Source organism: Paroedura picta, chromosome 3 (genome assembly GCF_049243985.1).
Source record: "Paroedura picta isolate Pp20150507F chromosome 3, Ppicta_v3.0, whole genome shotgun sequence".
In the NCBI taxonomy this organism is placed as follows: domain Eukaryota; kingdom Metazoa; phylum Chordata; class Lepidosauria; order Squamata; family Gekkonidae; genus Paroedura; species Paroedura picta.
Genome location: NC_135371.1, coordinates 23,466,140 through 23,486,457, shown reverse-complemented (window position 1 = coordinate 23,486,457; position 20,318 = coordinate 23,466,140). Strand labels below are relative to the sequence as shown.

Below are 20,318 nucleotides of genomic sequence, written 5' to 3'. Positions count from 1 at the left end.
CAATTACGCCACTTCTTCCTCTCAATGGCCTTTTAGATTCGATGTATTTTATTAATCATCTGACACTGGATAAAAGTTTTGAGGAAGCAAAGGGAAACAAAAACCTTTTATTATGGTGAATTGAAATGCTAGTCTCCGTTTAGAGCAGAGGCTGTCCCTCGAACTCACTAAATCATAATAAAAGCTGGGTCATTCTGAGCATTATTTCCCTCACCAGTGAACAAGTGTGACCCGTTTACCAACATCTAAGATGTACTGGGTTAGGCTGAGAGACAGTAACTGGGCTCAGGATCACCTAGTGAGTTTCTCTAGCAGAATAAAGGGTTGAACTTGGATTTCCCAAGTTCTAGTCTGACCCTTAATCAAGAATGCTACAATGGCGCTCACAGAAGCTTGCTTCACAGATGCAGAAAAATGAGGTGGCAGAGCCCTGGGGTGGTAGAATGGACTGCACCACTTCAGATACCAGGTGGTGAGTTTCTGCTTTAAATGCTCTTTTTTGCTCATAAACAAAAATATATTGTAAGCCGCCCTGAACTCTTGGGGAAGGAAGGCATAATAATCCGTAACCACTCTGCGGGAGCGGTATAAATAAAACAGTAAGGGCAAGGTGGGTGGGGCGAGTCTGGAATGGGGAACAGAGCCCATTGGCCCCAGACTGACAAGTGGGGGGAGCAATTGAGAGGTGCTGTGCGCCTCCCAATTTGCTGCTCCGCTTGTCAGTCCGGGGCCAAGGGGCCAATCGGGAACCGCGCACAGCGCAGCTCCTGATTGCACCCCTGAGCCCCGGACTGCCATTCCAACCAGTTGGGAGGCGCACAGCACCTCCTGACCAGCCCACGAAGTCGGCCACCTGCCACCATTACAACACTCACCAGGGACCCCACAGGTAGGCGCCCAACCACTGCAGCCTTCCATGCTGCCCTCAGAGCCCACACGAGTGCGACACTGTCAGTAAAACCTCGCTGCCTTTAAGCCGACTCCTTTTGCCACGCCTCGCCCGCTGCCCGCCTTCCCGCCGCCACTCACAGGATAACTCAGGGAGCCCCACGACCACACCCACTGACCGCCCCACCTGAGCTCCAGCCACCGCTTTCTCTTCCTCCTTCTTCTTCCCCCAAGCACAGGCCACCTGAGCACCCTCTCCACAGAGCACCTTGCCCAGCTGCAAGAAGACCTGGAGGGCCCGTTGACGCCGTCCCAGCGCCAATCGGGCAGGAGGGGGCCGGGGGGGAAGGCTTTGGAGTGGCCAAAGGGGCTGCTCCTTTACCCACCCCGAAGCCAAGAAGTCGGGCGGGAGGGGGGCGGGGGGAAAGACCTTCTAGCGCCCATTGTGTTCACGCATACAATGGGCTTTACATCTAGTCTGATAATAAAATGGATAAATATTACTGTAGCATAGAGAAAGCCTCTACTACACTTTGTTTACTGTCCTGATTCTTCAGTTTGTGGGGAATTGTCTCCCATAGAGGCAACAGTCCTGAGAAATAAAGTTTATAAATTCGGTCTGCAAACTAATTCATATAAAGAACTAGGGATTAAACTCTCATACAGCCTTCCTGCAGTACCCTCTGCTTAATAAGGAACCAATGCATATAACACTGTTAACTTCCAGGGTCAGATGATTAATAAACCACACCAAATCTCAAAGGCCATTGAGAAGAAGCAGTAGTGTAACTGGTTGTCTGACTGACTTGACTGAGAGAAAGCATGCTGTTAGTTCTTCTGTTTAAATGTTACATGTTGTGTCTGGAGACCTGCGGAGGACCCAGTTTAAGGTCCAAGGCAGAATCATGGCTTACAATGTAATTGACCAATGTGTAGCTAGATCCCATCCAATCAGTTTAAACCAAAACTGACCAACAGCACGCACTGGCAAGAAGATCCATCGTTGCTCATGTATAGAAGTTGGGGGCTTTCAGGGGGTGGGGTGTTGGTTCAGTTCAGTCATAATAAAGAGCTCACTACCGATGCCCGTGCCCACCTCTGAACCCATGGATTTAACACTACACATTTAATTTATTCTCCCAATGGTCTTATTAATAAAGAACCTTTTCTATAATCATTTCTCCGATGATGGTGGCCATTTAACTTAGTTTAGCCACTTTTTAAAAAACACATCAAAGTGAACTGTGATGTGAAAGTAAAGCAAAAAAAGAATCAAGAACCGATGACAAGACCAAAGGGTCTTAACCCACCTTTCTTGCACCCCACAACATCAAGAACGGAGGATGGGGGGGGGTAGCATTATCTGGTAGAAAGAAATGGAAAGAATGCAGAAATTTGCAACTTACGTATGAATGACCAGAGGGAGTGAGCAATTAATATGTGGTGGGTGTTTGTCTGTTTGGCCAAGCATTGCTGATTGTGACAGATTAGCCTTTGGCTTAAGTGGACCACTGTTCTGGAAGACCACTAGTGGACAGGAGCAAGCCAAGCAGAGCCCTGTTAGTGCTGGCCCTTGGCTACGATCGAGCAAGGGGCCTGGTCTAAGCCTGGTGGCTCCTGTGGAGGCCACTCAACATGCCTTGTTCCTGAGCTGTTTTGCCCTTGTTGCTGGTTCAGAATAACATATCCAGGTTAACAGTGTCTGAACCTGAAAAAAAGCATTCTTTGTCATATAAGAAAAATCTGATATCTGTGACTATTATCCATCTGGATAATCAGTTGATGCCCAATTTAAACTTGAGGCTGCCAAAGCAGCAATATTGCCTTTGCAACATTGCACAAGCTCAGGATCTTGTTAAACTGTGCTGTAATGTGCTTTAATGCAATGTTGTTACACATGCGTAGTTTGTGCATCAGTGACCTTTAGCCCTTCTGGAATTTGTGCTGGCAAACAAACTGAGCATGCAGAGATGTTTTGCATGGCTTGCAGCAGTTTAAGTGAGATCCAGAGCTCTCTGCCTTTCCCATGCCATGTCTCCTTTAGGAATGCAAGGACCTTTTTTTTGTCATCGTCACAACTGACTTATGACTACCCTGTGGGGTTTTCAAGGCAAGAGACTTTCAGAGGTGGCTTGCCAATGCCGCCTTCTAGGTTATGATCCCAATATTGCTTGGTGGTCTCTCTTCCAAATACTGACCAGGGTGGGCCCTGCTTAGCTTCCAGCATGTGACATGATACGGCTAGCCTGAGCTTTCCAGGTCAGCGCCCCGTGGCAAAGTATTGAGAACTCACAATTTTCATACTTTGCTCCAAAAGTGAATTTTCTAATCTGTCAAATAATTCCTCACTTCCACAAAATGGTAAATCAGCAAAAACAATCAGCAGTAGTTCTCCCATATTCAGTATATGATCCACTCTTGCTGTTATCCCTCCTCTCCCACAACCTTTTGGCTTCGTTCTCCGTATGTTTGGGCAAGCCTGTCTACAAAGGGCAGGAAGACAATTAACATGACTGAGGAGCCTGGGCACCTGCCTCTATCTTCCCCATCTGTGTAGCTTCTCAACTAATGAAACCGTGATCCTCTTCCCCCAGCAGATACACAGATTAGCTAGCACTTCCTATCTATCACACAGTAGGCAAGTAATCTTCCCCTCCCCCAGCCCGGTCTGCCACTTGATAATTGCCTGGTTGGGTGGGGGCTTAGCCTTTCCCCCAGAGGCTATTAGCCTGACCTCATAGCCTTGTTTCCAGAGGGTAGAAGTACAACCCAGATAACAGAATAACTCAGGTGAACAAGACCCATGTCATTTCCAAACTGTCTTCGTATTCTGTTTTAGTGACTGGTGGCAAATGGATTTTTTTCCTGCCATTTCATACAGACCTATTTTATTAACTGGCTGACAGTAGAGTTTATCTACCTGTTCATACAAACCGGCTTGCATCAGGTAGACAAAGTGTGGTTTGGACACTTTTTGAGGGAAACTGCTTTCTTCTGTTTTCTACCTCTTTGTTGCACTTCTGAATGGCTGTGTTGTGCTGTTTACATGTGCTATGTATATCACTGAAGGTATTAATCAGGTTGAACACGACACCACTCAGCTTAGAATGTTTAAAAATAAAGCTTTGAGGAATATCGCATGGCGAAAAAGGGCAGGGGAGGAATGGCACTGTTTTAAGTTACCATAGTGCTTCAGGGATGTTTCATTAACAGAAGGAAATTTCTGTGTGAAACCCTCATCTCTGTATCACTTTACTCAACATTGGGCCAACAAGCAACATCTGTTTTAGAACAGTAATGTGAAAAGCTTCTAGATGTTATGCCCTTTTAAAGATGAATTTAGCCACTTAAAAATACTGTGGAGGCATGATCAGACCCATGGTGCAGCAGGATCTTGTTTCCCCATGCCTGTTTAGATGCCAAAAATAGCTGGAAGGGATTGTTTTGGCATCTCAAAAGGGACATGTGCAGACATTAAAATCAGAGTCCAATAGCACCTTTAAGACCAACAAAGATTTAATCAAGGCGTGAGCTTTCGAGCGCAAGCACCCTTCGTCAGACTATGATCTTCTTACAGGACAGAGAATATTTAGCAAAAATCAGTTCTGTTGCATCTGTGTCATAGCCACATACAGCCAATGATAATCCTTTGTCACTCGAAAGCTCACACCTTGATTAAATCTTTGTTGGTCTTAAAGGTGCTACTGGACTCTGATTTTATTGTGCTACTTCAGACCAACACGGCTACTCATTTGAATCTATCCTTATGTGCAGACAAGATCACCTGGTTCTGCTGTACTCTGGGCCCAATCACTACAAAGAGGAAAAACAGAGTTTAGTGATTGGCATCTGGCTACAGACCACCTAACCAGGGTAAAGATGTGGATGCAGCCCTCCTGAAGCAGCTTGATAGACTATCCGGGTAACAGGACTGTGCAATATTCTCAGAAAGAGATGAATTACAGTTCTGCTGTTTACAGCTACACAGTTATAGTTATAATGTTCTGTTAGAAAAGTTATAAGTTCATAATCATGGTGCTTTATTGTATCATGTACTGCATTGTGAATCTTCACTGTAAACCACCCTGAGCCGCAAGGGAGGGTGGCATATAAATGTAATTAATTGATTAGGTTGAGAGGGGACATGATAGCCCTCTTTAAGTATTTGAAAGGTTGTCACTTGGAGGAGGGCAGGATGCTGTTTCTGTTGGCTGCAGAGGAGAGGACACGCAGTAATGGGTTTAAACTACAAGTACAACGATATAGGCTAGATATCAGGGAAAAAAAATTCACAGTCAGAGTAGTTCAGTAGTGGAATAGGCTGCCTAAGGAGGTGTTGAGCTCCCCCTCACTGGCAGTCTTCAAGCAAAGGTTGGATACACACTTTTCTTGGATGCTTTAGGACAGTGGTCCGCAACCTTTTCTAGGCTGCAGACTGGTGGTGGCGGGGAGGGCGATCGCCCGGCCACGCATGCCACGCATGTGCGGCACTCCCACGCATGTGTGCATGCGTGGCCAGGTCGTGCATGCATGTTTGCGCCATGCATGGCTGCAAACGTGCGTGAGCAGCACTCCTGCGAATGCACGTTTGCAGCCGCGCATGGCGCAAACACGCATGTGCGGCCCCGCAGAGGCAGGGAGCCGCAGCCCAGTGCCAGGGCCTTCGCGGCCCAGTGGTTGGGGACAATTGCTTTAGGATGCTTTGGGCTGATCCTGCATTGAGCAGGGGGTTGGACTAGATGGCCTGTGTGGCCCCTTCCAACTCTATGATTCTATGATTGATTGACTGATTAAAATAGTCATGATGAAATCTATGTACAGTTCAGCTGGCACTGCGGTATCCTCACATAATCCTTCTAAAGTGTGGAGAAACATCAAGGTAAAGCAAGCGCTACATAGATTGCAGGTACAGGCTATTCCTCTGTTGGCAATGACTAGGAAATGGCTGCTGGATTTTAGATATTATCCATGTACAGTCCAGGTCATGGTAAGGCATCTCTACCGATCCCAGATAGGAAAAAAATTGGATGAACCAGGTCAGAGAGCTGATTATCTCTGCAAAGACCTTTAAGGCAGTTATGACCTCCCCTTTGTTAGTAAAGGCTAGTTTTATTTAGAAAAAAAACAGGATGATGAAACCTTAACATTCCACATAGCAGAAGGTTGATTCTTATATGCTGCTTTTCTCTACCCCAGTGGTTCTCAACCTGGGGGTCGGGACCCCTTTGGGCGTCGAATGACCCCTTCACAGGGATCATGACCAGGCAAGCAGCATGGCTGGGGTGGTGCCATCCACACAACAGCCTTGTTGTGTAGATGGCACAACAGATAGAGCATTCGTCTGTCTGCAGCAGCAGAAAAGGGCATGATGGGACAAGAGGCAGAACTGAATTAAGAAACCCTGGGAAAAAAACAATTTATATACAATCATGAACAATAGATCTTCACCCCATTTGTCAGTTTTGGTTTAATTTCTGTGAAAGAACACTTGCATAGTTTTATGGTTGGGGTTCAGCACAACATGAGGAATTGTATTAAAGGGTCACTTCATTAGGGAGCTTGAGAACCACTGCTCTACCCAAAGGAGTCTCAAAGCAGCTTACAGTCTCCTTCCCTTTCCTCTCCCCACAACAGACACCCTGTGAGGTGAATATGGCTGAGAGAGCCCTGATATTACTGCTTGGTCAGAACACTTGTAGCAGTGCTGTGGCGAGCCCAAGGTCACCCAGCTGGCTGCATAGTGTAGGAGCGGGGAATCAAACCTGGCTTGCCAGATTAAAAGTTGGTGTCCCTAACCACTACACCAAGCTGGCTATTACTCAAAAGATATACAGACCATCATTATGACCTATTTTCATTGTGGGTGGTTTTTTTTTTCCACTTCCCTTTTCTTTTTTCCATCTCTTTTAGTAGACTGAGCTGAAGTAAATAATTGCACTTAATCCTATATAAATCACACCAGTTTAGTGCCTGCTCTGTTCAATGCATTTTATCACAGCTGTGTGACAGATTTCCATTCATTGTTTGGTGATACATAAAAAGCCATGTCACAAAGCCAGATATTTGTTGGCAGGCAAATATACATTAACCTGTCTCTGGAATATCAACGGGATTCATCTGTTATGCTGTCCAATTAATGTTCACCTTGATATCAATTCTAGCATTCTTTCAACTGACCTTTAATAATATGTCTGCCTGTGGCATCAAACAGACAATAAACATCCATTCCTGCTTTAGAAGGAACTAGAGTGTTTTAGCGGAAACTGAAAAAATGCTGAAAATGCCCTCCAGCTTCCGTTCTACTGGTGCAACAATATTAATTGCCCTACTGGATCAGACTAAAGTTCCAGCCAATCCATTACCTTTCAACATCTACATGAAACAGTTTGTGCAGTTCCGCAGGGCCTGTAAGATGGAGCTCTTCCGACAGGTCTTTGGTAGAGGCGAAGGTTTTTAAGATCTGCCCCCTCTCCTCCGGAGCAAAGAATATCTTGCTACTCCCTATCAACCCCCTCTCCCATGAGTCATTTGAGCATTCCTCTTTGAGTGGGATTGGGTTTTTTAATCCGCTGCCAATTTTATTGTTGAATTTCTTTTATGTCTTTATGAAGATTTTATTGTGAGGCTTGTTTCTGTTGTTATCCGCCATGAGCCGGTTATGGAAGTAGCGGGCTATAAATTAGATTATAAATAAATAAAGACAAACTCGTAGTGCGTTGTAATGAGATGTAAGAATGTCAAATCGCTCATATTAAGTGGTTAGTGCTATTCTTACAGTTAACCAGACCTCATTTATAAGAAGAAAGTGCTTGTCTATAATGCCAGTAATATCTGAAGTTTACTAATTTTCCAAGGATTACAAAATCAGAATCATGAAATATATTTGCAACTAAAATGATAATCTGTTATTTGTCAATAGACAAAGAAATCTATTAGGCTGAATACCCATAAGAGTGTCACTTAACTTGTATGCTGAGTCACAAATTGGGATCAAGACTGCAGGGAGAAATATCAAACAACCTCAGATATGCAGATGATACCACTCTAATGGCAGAAAGCAAAGAGGAACTAAAGAGCCTCTTGATGCGGATGAAGGATGAGAGTGCAAAAGTTGGCTTGAAACTCAACATCAAGAAAACGAAGATCATGGCATCCAGCCCTCTCAATTCCTGGCAAATAGATGGGGAAGAAATGGAGGTAGTGACAGATTTTATTTTCCTGGGCTCCAAGATAATTGCAGATGGGGACTGCAGCAAAGAAATTAAAAGACGCTTGCTCCTGGAGAGGAAAGCTATGGCAAATCTAGACAGCATCCTAAAAACCAGAGACATCACCCTGCCAACTAAAGTGTGTTTAGTCAAGGCTATGGTCTTCCCAGTTGCGATGTATGGCTGTGAAAGTTGGACCATAAGGAAGGCCGAGCATCAAAGAATTGAGGCTTTTGAACTCTGGTGCTGGAGAAGACTCTTGCGAGTCCCTTGGACTGCAAGGCGAACAAACCGGTCAGTCCTAGAGGAGATCAGTCCTGACTGCTCCTTAGAAGGCCAGATCCTGAAGATGAAACTCAAATACTTTGGCCACCTCATGAGAAGGAAGGACTCCCTGGAGAAGAGCCTAATGCTGGGAGCGATAGAGGGCAAAAGAAGAAGGGGACGACAGATAATGAGGTGGCTGGATGGAGTCTCTGAAGCAGTTGGTGCAAACTTAAATGGACTCCGGGGAATGGTAAAGGACAGGAAGGCCTGGAGGATCATTATCCATGGGGTCGCGATGGGTCGGATATGACTTTGCACCTAACAACATTAACAACAACCCATAAGAGAAAAACTAAATCCAAAAGAAGACCCATTGATTTCAAGCAGAGAATGACATTAAGTTCCTCCTGTTAAAATAAGTGGGACAGTCATGTGCTTTATTTTGACTAGACCACCAATCCCTTAAATTTGTTTAGATTTTTAAAACACACCAGAACCCTGAGCCTTCATCTCCAAACAAATATGCCTGTTACCCATTTTACTGAAACTAACTAGCGAAGAAATATTGTTACAGCAGGAAAAATGTTTCCCTGGATTTTCAACCTATAGGGCAATTCCCCAACCAGTTGGGGGACATCTAAATCGAAGCATCCATTAAATGCAACAAATACTCACATTTTGCAAGCATTAATTGCTTCACCTTGAATGTCAGTGGAACTTGGAATGGGTCTTTAAACGTTAAACTGGATCCTAAGGACCTTCTTTTGATGGGCTGAAGAATGAGACACATTATTTTTAATGCTTTATTTATGCCTCAGTTAGAATGAGCTTTCTGTACCTGCCACTGTAATTTATCGTAGTAGCTGAATAATAAAATATAGCTGTAAAGTTTTGGATGAAAATGTTCAAGGTCAATTGTCAACTTTTCAGCTTCCTGGGTGCAGTACGGAGACCCATGGCTGACTGTTTGAGCAGATGCTCTTTTTGCTGAGAGACTGCAACCTCTGGAACATGATGCTTCCTTCAGAAAACAATGGCCAAGGGATACTGAGAATTCCCACTTCTCCCAGCTTCAAATCACTTCAAAGGATAAACAATAAGTGACAGGAATAAGCGTTCCCATACTCAAAAGAGAGGAGTCATACAGGGGACCTCTATAGCTTCTTTCCGAAGGCAGATCTGATCACCACATCTTTTTATGAAGATTGTTTCAGAGGGTAGCCAGGTTTTCTACTTCTAAAGTAGAAGGGCAAGATGCAAATCTAGTAGCACTTTGAAGATTTGACTCTCAAAAACTTATATATTGGAAAATCTTGTTGGTTTTGAAGGTGCTACTGGACTCAAAAGTCTCATGTCTTTTTTGTTACCATAACTGAAGCACAACCTCCATTTCCTATAACTGTATTTCTTATAAGAAACCTTTAAAAACCCTTTAAAACTTTGATTAATTCAAAATTTTAAAAAATCATGATTAACAAATAATATTCTAAGGTTGACAAGTTCATGCAGTTGCTTGGGAGTAGCTCCACTGAACTCAGACAATTTTGAGTGAGCACATTTTGGATCGATCGATATACCTTATACTGAGAAATATCACATTATGAAAACGTAAAAACCAAGCAAAACCAAACCAAATATTTATTGTATTTTGCTCTACAAATCCAGTGGCCTTGGACGGGATGCATGCACATTCTCATCACGTACATTACTCATCAAGTTGAAAATTGCAATTAAATCTATACATGCAATCCTGGTATATTTAGATGGTTTCCCAACATGGGACATAAACAGGACCACTGTACTAGGTTTGACTGTATTTAAAATGCTACACAAATCTCTCCTGCTTTCTTCAGATTTGATTTACAATGCAACACATTTTAGCCATTTTCTTTGTAACTATGAAGATAGAAACATAGCCTTTAAGACAGAAGGTGGAGTAAGCTAAAGGAACAGCATGATAAACAGACATAGTATAGTCCTATGCAAAGCTACTCTAGTCTAAATCCATTTAAATTGACGCATAGGGCTGCTCTGTGAGACTTCCTTTCTGAAAAAGTATATTTAATTTTTTAGTTTGTGATTAGCCCCATGATTTCAATGGAATTATACATGTGATGAACATTAAATGGAAAATTAAGCCAAGTTTTCACATTAAGGCTGCAATGCGAAGAACATTTTCCTGGGAGTAACACTCACTGGGACTTAGCTCCAAGTAGACCTCCCTAGGCTTGCTGTAACTTTGCATTCTTACTTTATATTCTGATAAATAGATGTGGTGGGAGGGAAGGTGGCAGCCCAATTCTCCATGGCCTGCCTGTCCTGTCCTTTGGAAAATGTGGGGTTTGATGGGAAGATGCGGACACTGGTGACCTGTGTAGACACTGTTGTGTTGGGGTGGAGATAGGAGGCGGGTGCCCACCCCAAAGCAGCTGTTTTCTCCAGTAATACTGATGCCATCCTTCCCTCTTCCCTTCCTTTCTCTGCCTCTTTCATCCTGTCTTTCTCTCGTTCATCTTCCTGAAGGTTTCCAGGCCCTCACCTGGAACTTGGCAACCCAGCTGGCTGCATATGGAGGAGGAGTCAGGAATCAAACCCAGCTCTTGAGATTAGAGTCTGCTACTCTTTAACCACTTGATCACATTGGATCTCAAGATTGAGAGGGGTGGTGGTAGAGGGCCAGAACCTATGAAGGTAATAGAAGGTAATTGTGCAGGTGTATGTGCTAGTGCCCACTGTACTCCTCAGTGCAATAGGCTTTGCCCAGGGGTAGTCAAACTGCGGCCCTCCAGATGTCCATGGACTACAATTCCCAGAAGCCCCTGCCAGCATTCGCCGGCAGGGGCTTCTGGGAATTGTAGTCCATGGACATCTGGAGGGCCACAGTTTGACTATCCCTGGCTTTGCCTCTAGTCCTATTATAAAGGACAGATTCAAGTCATTGCTTTATGGTCAATGTGCCCGGGGCAAGAGGGACTACAAGCTACATATTCCTGCTTTATATGCTCCACATACACTCAATAGCGCTATGCCTACAGTTATGTTATCCCGGATTTCTGCTTTTAACCCAAATTGCTGCAGAGTGTTGTAACGATCTCTTTAATCAAACATGTGCTGGTATAATCAAACATTAACTCCATAGTCGCAAATGAACTTGTAGCTCATCGCTTTGCCAAGGTCTCGTAAATCAATCAAATGACATAGCTAATACTAAAGTGGATTTTAAAGATTTGGGGCTTCATAATGGAGGTGTTTAAGCATCACCATATCAATAAGAATGTACCCGCATCCATCTTGCAGTTTTTCTATTGTAAGAAAGCAAATAGCCTACTGTGAAAGTCTAAATGAGTCCTCAGAAATAATAAATGCTCTAATACACAGAAGCAAGCAGGGAAATATACTGAGGCAGATGCATGTTGTAATGGGTTTCACAATCTTGTAATGGGACACTGGCATACATAGTGTTGCATAAGAGTTTAATACAGTGCTCTGATGATGACTCAGGCCAAATTTAAATGTAATGCTGGCACACGAAAAACCTTCTCTGTACAATTCTGGACAGGCTCAACTTCTCATTTGAGCCAAGCTGCAACCGAAGGAAAGCAGCTACATGTGTTTACTTTGCACCCCAAGGATCTTGTACATATTGTGCTGGAATGCAAATCAAACATACACAGTTCCTTTACACAGGCTGTACAACAGTTTAAATGAGCTGCCAACGCCCATGCAAAGTTACACAGGCCAGCTCTTTTAAATCAGACTTTATTCTGTCTTGCATATGACAGACTCATGAACACATCTCGTGATTCAAAAAGGGATACACAAAGTCATCTGATGGTAAGATCCACATGACAATGACTTTGTGACTGCATCTCAGAAGGACTGGCATCTCTCTCGTTAATCCAGCACAATTTTTTAGGTTGCCAAGAGCAAGTTTCAGAGGACCACACTCTGGATCTCACTGCAGAACCTGCCTTAAGGACAGAAAGGGTTTGTTGAAGCCATTCGTAATTCCAGGGATGTTTCATCATTTGTCAGCTGAAAAGCAACTGCAGTTTCTACAAATTCTGGAAGTGAAATCCCAGATGATAGAAGTAAAAAATTATTCAGTCTTGCAAACATGCAGTTTGAATGTTTTACATCACACTCAGTATTCGCGAGGGCTAGCCTCACTGTTAATTCATATGGAGTTTTATTTGTGCAAAAAGCTTTACCAATGATTCTCTCCATCATCTTCATGATGGCTCTTATTCTCCATTTCCAAGTGGAGAATGAACACCGAAACGTATTTTATCCTAGACGGAAGCATTATACTGTTCCAAGGAAGTACACAAATTCCTGGTACATGTATCAGTGACACCCACCAGACATTTATAAATTATTTAACTTTATTTATATAAATATGCATGCATGGAGACAATGTAAAAGCATTCTAGTACAGTTGAAACCTATGCTTCCCTTAATTATATAAAACCAATCTTATATACCTACTACTAAACTTTTCTTTTTGCTGTCTAATGCTCTGTACAATCTATGAATTTGCTCTCCTACCAGCACAGTTCCAAATAATAAAGCAAATCACTGAATCATGATTATACATCTTTCACAACCTCAAAAGATAGAATTGAATAATATTTGCCAGTGTGATTATTGACTTTTGTATTCAAACCCTAAGCATATTTATGTTAAAGTAAGCGCTGAACCTTTCAGTGGAATATTCTCATTAAAATGTATTTAGGACTGTAACCTTAATGGGGAGATATGTGTATTCCACTCCCAATAGAAAGTACAGCCAAGCAGAGTTTTGTTTTACTTACCTCCACCATAGGTAGCAGCCAACATAATTGAAGAAACCCATGCAATCTCACTGTATGATGTGCCAAAGAAATCCTGAATTTCTTTGAAAAATATTGCTATGCCTTTAGGGAACGCATATGAAAATCCAATGGATATGAATGCTCCAAATACCACCGCCCATCCCCATCCACCATCTGGAGGGGTATAGTTTATTCCTGTGTCTGCTGGAGGTGGCATGTCAGGTCTAAATTAAGTCCCCAAATATATTTCTCTGGAATTCCTGAAAGACAAAGTATACACCCAAAATCAGGTCAGGAAGTTCATTCAGAGTCTTTCAGACGCATTATTCTTCCTTTCCTCTGTTTCATTCAGTTCTCTATTCAGCAGTAAGATTTTTTTTAATCCTGAAGCTTTTGCAATAGACATAATAGATTTTTCTAGCAATCATAAAAACATTTAGTTGTAAGTATGTCTAGTTTACTTCAGTGGACTGAAATATTGGGGTCATACCAGTAACATACCTTTTCTAGGCTCCATTCAGGATAAAAAGGTAAAGGTATCCCCTGTGCAAGCACCGGGTCATGTCTGACCCTTGGGGTGACGCCCTCTAGCGTTTTCATGGCAGACTCAATACGGGGTGGTTTGCCAGTGCCTTCCCCAGTCATTACCGTTTACCCCCCAGCAAGCTGGGTACTCATTTTACCGACCTCGGAAGGATGGAAGGCTGAGTCAACCTTGAGCCGGCTGCTGGGATTGAACTCCCAGCCTCATGGACAGACAGCTTTAGACAGCATTTCTGCCGCTTACCACTCTGTGCCACAAGAGGCTCCCCTCATGTCTACACAGTCATTAAATGTGGATTAATGATTGTGAAGACAAAACCAGGGAACTGTGTTTAACTCATGTCCTTCCACATAGATTCTAAATGTTCACCATACAGGAAAATCTGTGGTTGCTTTGATACCCAGCTGTGTACTCATTTTACCGACCTCGGAAGGATGGAAGGCTGAGTCAGCCTTGAGCCGGCTGCTGGGATTGAACTCCCAGCCTCATGGGCAGAGCTTCAGACTGCATGTCTGCTGCCTTACCACTCTGTGACACAAGAGGCTCTCCATTCAGGATAGACAGGGTTAAATAAGGCAGGGTTGTGGCTTCGTGAAAGAGCCTATGTTTGACATGCAAAAAGTCCAAGGTTTAACTGGCATTTCCAGTTAAAGAAGCTGGCAGTAGATTATGTGAGACCCTTCCTGAGACCCTGGAAAGCTGCTGCCAATTTGAGTAGACAATATGAACTTTGATGGACAAAGGGTCTGATTCAGTATATGGATGTTTCATGTACTCCTGTGTTCAAATATGATGATCTCAAAGAAACTTTATAGTTATATAATGCTTATATTACACTGTGTGTAATTTCCATGACATGTTATATTATTAAAATATTTTGCCAACCTCTAAGGATAATTGGGATAGAACCTCATAACGTTGGCAAACTAATGACATTCAAAATATCAACTCCTTATCTAATCCCTGAATATTGGCATATGGGTGAATCTTTGACATCAATAGGCAGCAAAATTAGGGTTGATTTGTAAGTTGCCAACCTCCTGGCAGGGCCTAGAGATCTTGCATAATTCAGCTGGTCGCCAGCCAACAGATCAGTTCACCTGGAGAAAATGGTGCTCTGGAATCTCACTCTGTGAGATTCCGTCCCCTCCCCAAACCTGACCAGGTTCCTCCCCCCCAGACCTCCAAGAATTTCCCAAACCAGAATTGGTGACCACATTAATCTCATACACATCTAGATTGCTTTTGTGTACCTCACATTAAGCCTTGTTTTAATGTAACATAAATTTCTGAAGGTAGTTAAGTTGTTTGTATTGGTTATTACTTAAGACCCAAGGGCCATATTACTCCTAGGTCTGTGTTTCTAGGCAACTGCTCTTGAACAAAGGCGAATGACTACACATATTAATGAGACATCAATTCAAACAATTTATTTTTCCCAAGGGTTTCTTCCACTTCTGATGGATTTTTTATTCATACCCTAATCTAAAGATTCATGCAAATTTTGGCTTGCAAATTTTACTACAAATATTTACTCTTGGTCCAGCTAAGATTATATTTTGCACTAAATAAATGTGAGACCCATCTGACATGCCGGTTTTGGTTTTGCTTTCAAGTTGCAGCTAACTTATAGTGACCTATAAGGTCTTCAAGGCAAGAGACATTCAGAGGTGGTTTGCCACTGCCTGCATCTGCATATCAACTCAGGTATTCCCTGGCAGCCTCCCATTCACATACTAACCACCCTTAGCTTTCAAGATCTGATGAGAATGGCCTATCCAGGGGCTCCTAGATATGTATAACTGAAAGATAATATTGGAAACAACTTTGACTTTAGAGGACTTCTACACGTTCTAGCATTGTCGCTATTGGGGGGGGAACAAATGTGGCACTCGCACCTCCTACTCCAAACGATGCAGATTCATTTAGAATTATTGCACAAAAGCATCAGTAATGGAGCGTACATTCAAAATGTGTGAATGTAGTCTGTAGTCTGTAACCAACATAATGGTGTATGGAATGTATGGCAAACATGTATATAGCCATGTTATGCCATGCTTCAAAACAGAATGCTTTCCAAACACCAGGAAAACTATTCTGGAAGCTCAAATATATGGTTTGATTGTGCTTTTTTCTCCCCTAGACTGGGGGGAAGTGGATGGCTATCTTTAACATGATCTTCATGCTACATAGAAGATAAAATATACATACCTAACAGCAAACCTGCTGCACAGAACTTTCTTTTCTGTAACATATAGAATGCACACAGAATATCAGCATGCACACCTGTATGCTCATGCAAGCATGCTAGTCTGTAGTACAGAGGTTGCAGAACACTTGGGCCATAGACAACAAACATAGTATATGAAGCAGAATGCACAACTGTCATAAAATTGTGAATGTAAAATGAATAAAAGCAATCCCTCATTGTATGGAACGCACATTCAGAGTACATAGGAGAAAACATATATAAATGACATGAAGAGATACACAAAAGTTGAATGCACACATATAACAGGAGGAACACCAGACATATATGTACAACACTGCTTCCTATTCCTAATGAAGTGTACATTTGAACTGTTTGTACTTTTAAGTCAACAATAAAGGCAGGGGGTACCTTTCAGGGGCGTAAAGTAAAACATTATATAGATAACTTATCTTTTAAAAAGAAATGACAGTTTTACATAGCCCAACTCAGATTCATAAAATCATAAGAGTTGGAAGGGGTCATATGGGACATCTAGTCCAACCTCCTGCTCAATGCAAAATTAGCCTAAAGCATCCACGATAAGTATCTGTCCAGCCCCTGTTTAAAGACCACCAGTGAGGGGGAGCTCACCACCTCCTTAGGCAGCCTATTCTACTGCTGAACTACTCTGTGAAAAAAATTTTCCTGACACCAAGCCAGTATCATTCTACATGTAGTTTATAGCAGTGGTCCCCAACCCCCGGTCTGGAGACCGGGATCGGTCCGTAGATCAGTCAGTACCGGGCCGCAGCTCCTCCTCCCCGGATGCTGCCTCGGGGGCTGCCCTGCGACTCTGCCGCCAGTTCACGTTTGGTGTTCTCCAGCGGCCGCCATGGCTGGGGCTCCCCCTCAGCATGGCACTTCGCAGCTGCTGCTGGCAGAACCCCCCAGCCGGCAGCGGGAAGCCAGTGGGAAAGCAAGTGAAGCAGGGGCTCAGATGGCGGTGACGTCCTTCAGCAAAAGACTACCCTCACCCCAGGCCTCAGTAAAATTGTCAAGCATTGACTGGTCCCCGGTGATAAAAAGGTTGGGGACCACTGTTTTATAGCCATTACTGTGAATCTTCTCCTCTGCTGCCAACAGGAACCACTCTCTACTCTCCCCTAAATAACAACCTTTCAAAGAGTTAAAGAGAGCAATCATGTTCCCTCTCAACTTCTCCTCCAGGCCGACCATTCTCAAGTCCTTCAGCCTTCCTTCATAGGGCTTGGGCCCCAGGCCCTGGATCAACCTTGTCACTCTCCTCTGAACCCTGTCAATTTTGTCCACATCCTTTTTGAGGTGAGGCCTCTAGGTGCAGTCTAACCAATGCAGTATACAGTGGTCCTATGACATCTTGCAATTATTTATTGATTAAATTTCTATACTGCCCTCCCATAAGGCTCAGGGTGATTTACATAAAATGTCATGGGCATGCATCGAAATCTAGTGATAATAACATAACAGTGGTTCCAAAATTGAACATAACAGATTATAACAAAATACTATAATGGATTCACAGCGTGACAACAGCTCTCAACTTTTAACATGAACCTGTGGGAGGTCAGCATGGCTCAGATCATGGAGGGGGGTGTTTGGGGGACCAACAGGTGTTGTTGAATTGGCTAACCTCAACCAAATGTCTAGTGGAGTTCCCATTTACGTGCCCTTCAGACTTGTGGTAGTTCAGGAAGGGCCCTAATCTCTTTGGGGAGCTCGTTCCACCAGGTGGGGGCCAGGACTGAGAAGGCTCTGTCCCTGGTTGAGATCTGCCGTAGAAACAGCCTCACCATTCTCTTATTACTAATTTAAGAGGGGAAAGGCAGGTCCTTTTTCCCCTTAATTTAAAGAGCCATATAAACACACCAGGTGGAAGAGATTTACAAATGCCACTCCATACCTCAATCAGGGAAGATCTGATCTCAAACCTCCTAACTACACACACATGCATATAACATGTACATTGATGGTAATTCCATGCAGAACTGCACCCTTTTAAGTTTGCTGAAATCAAGGTAACTTGTTAATTGCCTGAAATCTTTTTTGCTTATACCTGGTAACTGAAGATGTCAGAATACTAAAACTCGGCCAAATTAAAAAGCAGTTTTTCAGAGGACTGTAAAACATAAAAAAATAGATTTGATGTTTCCTGATCTATAGTTTGTTTCCTGATCTATAGTTTGTGGTTAAAATGTCAAAATTCTTAACTTTGCATCCTAGGCAACAGATCCCATAGCAATATTTCCCCGCTTATGAAACTATTGCAAAACAAACAAACATTGGCAAATATTGATATAAAGGTCAATGTGGAGCAGATTTTCCAGAGAGGGAGCATAGAGTACAGAAAAAGGGAACATTTAAAATTCCAAAACGGATGGACACACACACACTCACTCTCTCTCTCTCTCTAAATGGATATGCCACAACGGAATTTTGCATATACACCATGCACTGCAGAACATAGTCTGCATCAGACATACATAATACACACCAAATCATAAACAGACACAGAAGTCTTATGACAGCACTCAAAACATAAAATTAACATAGTACATATAAACCATTACAGAAGGCAAACAGTTATGTTAAGCATTTACAAAAAAAAGGCCTCTTTGTGCAGCACTCATGGCACCCATTGTCCAGCAAGCTCTTATTTCTGCACCCTAAAGGCAGCATACAGCACACTGGCCTATGAATGTACACATTGGTTTGTGTATGTAACAAAGATTTTTCAGTCCAGATGGCATATGCAAAGGAATAATGTGAGCAGGTGTATTAACATTAATAAAAATGCTAAAAATATAGCAAAAGCAGCAAGTGAAAAAGCCTAGTTACCTATGCACAGATAAATGTTAACTCAGCAACTGTCACAACCAACGCGGGGGGGGGGGGAGGTCCAGGAGCATAAAATGTGCAAGGAAGGGGCCATTAAGGGAATTCCAGATTAATATCACTACTGCTGAGAAAGTCTTCTTGTGCATGATTTCAAATGTTATGGAACTAAAAGGGGGAAAAAATAGAATCTGCTACGGGGCATCCTCTGGTAGGAGCCAGGAGGCCCCCACAGCAGAAAGTATGCTGGCCCCAGACCATTTGGCTTCCCTATAGCCAACAGCACATAGATTCCTACATGCACATCCTCCAGAATTTCACCGAGTCTCGTGCTATAAGCACGAACTGGACACTGAGGGAGACAACTTGGGACGCCGCCGGGAAGGCCGAGTGCTTCCCCCTCGAGCAATTCGCTCTTGGAAAGATTCGCTTCGAAACACATGTTACCTCACAAGCGCAAGAGTGTATCTTTCGCCGCGGCGGCCAGAGGGTCGGAGAAGTTGCCGCCAAAGGAAGCGCGCGGCTGACGCGCGAGACCTCGTCACTCCCCAGTCCCCGAGAGTGAACCCTCCTCCCGCCACGTTTCCATCCAGCCGCCCGCGAGCATGCCGAGCGCCCCGCTTTCTCAGAGGGCGCGCGTGCACACAACACCCCTCCCGCTGCACACGTGTCCGGACTCCACCCCTCCCGCTGCCCTGGCTGCTGGCGCGCGGCTTTGCCTACCTGGGGAAGCGCGCGTTGGCACTCCTGGTCGCCACCGCTCGGGGCCACGCAGCCGGGACCTCTGGGGCAGCGAGCGGGCGATTTATTGGGGGCCCTTGGTCGGACGCGTGACGCGAGGCTGGCCTCCCTCGGCCCCGTCTCTTGCTGGGTCGCTTGGGGAGGGAACCCCGTGGCTGGGAGCCTGCCCTCCGGCGTGGCCGGGCGGGAGAAAGGGTGGGTAAACTTCAGCCTAGAAAGGGGGAGTTGCTGGTGGGGAGACCGGTGGCGCCTCTTTGTAACGGCGGGCCCGGACGAGGGTTGCCAACTTCCACCTCTGGTGTTACAGCTGGCCCCCAGACAACAAGAGCAGTTCTTCCTGGAGAAAATAGCTGCGTCGGAGAGGGGACTCAAGGACATGCTGTCCCACTGAGGTCACTGCCCTCTCAAGCCCTACCTTTGTCAGGACCCACCTCCAGAATCTCCAGGAATTTCCCAACCTGGAGCCTGGGCATTTTTTCTAGCACTCCATAAGCACACTAGTGCTTTAGTCTTGGGTGGGTTTGTTTCATTTGTAATGGGGGGAAACTGAGAGGACAACTCATGTTTGTATGATACAATGCATCCAGTCTTACTATCACTTTCATTTATTTAGAAAGAAGAAGAGTTTATATGCCACTTTTGCCTACCAGGAGGAGTCTCAAAGTGGCTTACGTTTGCTTTCCCTCTCCCCACAACAGGCACCCTGTGAGGCTGAGAGAGCCCTGATATTACTGCTTGGTCAGAACAGCTTTATCAGTGCCATGGAGAGCGCAAGGTCACCCAGTTGGTTGCAT

At 44.0% G+C, this 20,318-nt stretch overlaps 1 protein-coding gene across 3 annotated transcripts in view; it reads right to left on the bottom strand.

The window, feature by feature from the left end:
• LOC143831752 (monocarboxylate transporter 2-like) overlaps positions 1 to 19,611 on the bottom strand; it is a 38,206-nt gene extending 18,595 nt beyond the window's left edge. Inside the window, exons 1-3 of one of the 3 annotated variants that reach the window (XM_077325115.1) lie at positions 19,507 to 19,611; positions 15,933 to 15,966; positions 13,178 to 13,437 (exon numbers count right to left, since the gene is read on the bottom strand). In XM_077325115.1, coding sequence (XP_077181230.1) covers positions 13,178 to 13,394 — 217 coding nt within the window. In that variant the 5' untranslated portion in view covers positions 13,395 to 13,437; positions 15,933 to 15,966; positions 19,507 to 19,611. Of the gene's footprint in view, positions 1 to 9,038; positions 9,136 to 13,177; positions 13,438 to 15,932; positions 15,967 to 19,230; positions 19,335 to 19,506 lie in introns of those variants that run through there. The other 2 variants (XM_077325114.1, XM_077325116.1) reach the window with 2 other exon arrangements.
• Between the last annotated feature and the right edge of the window lie 707 nt (positions 19,612 to 20,318).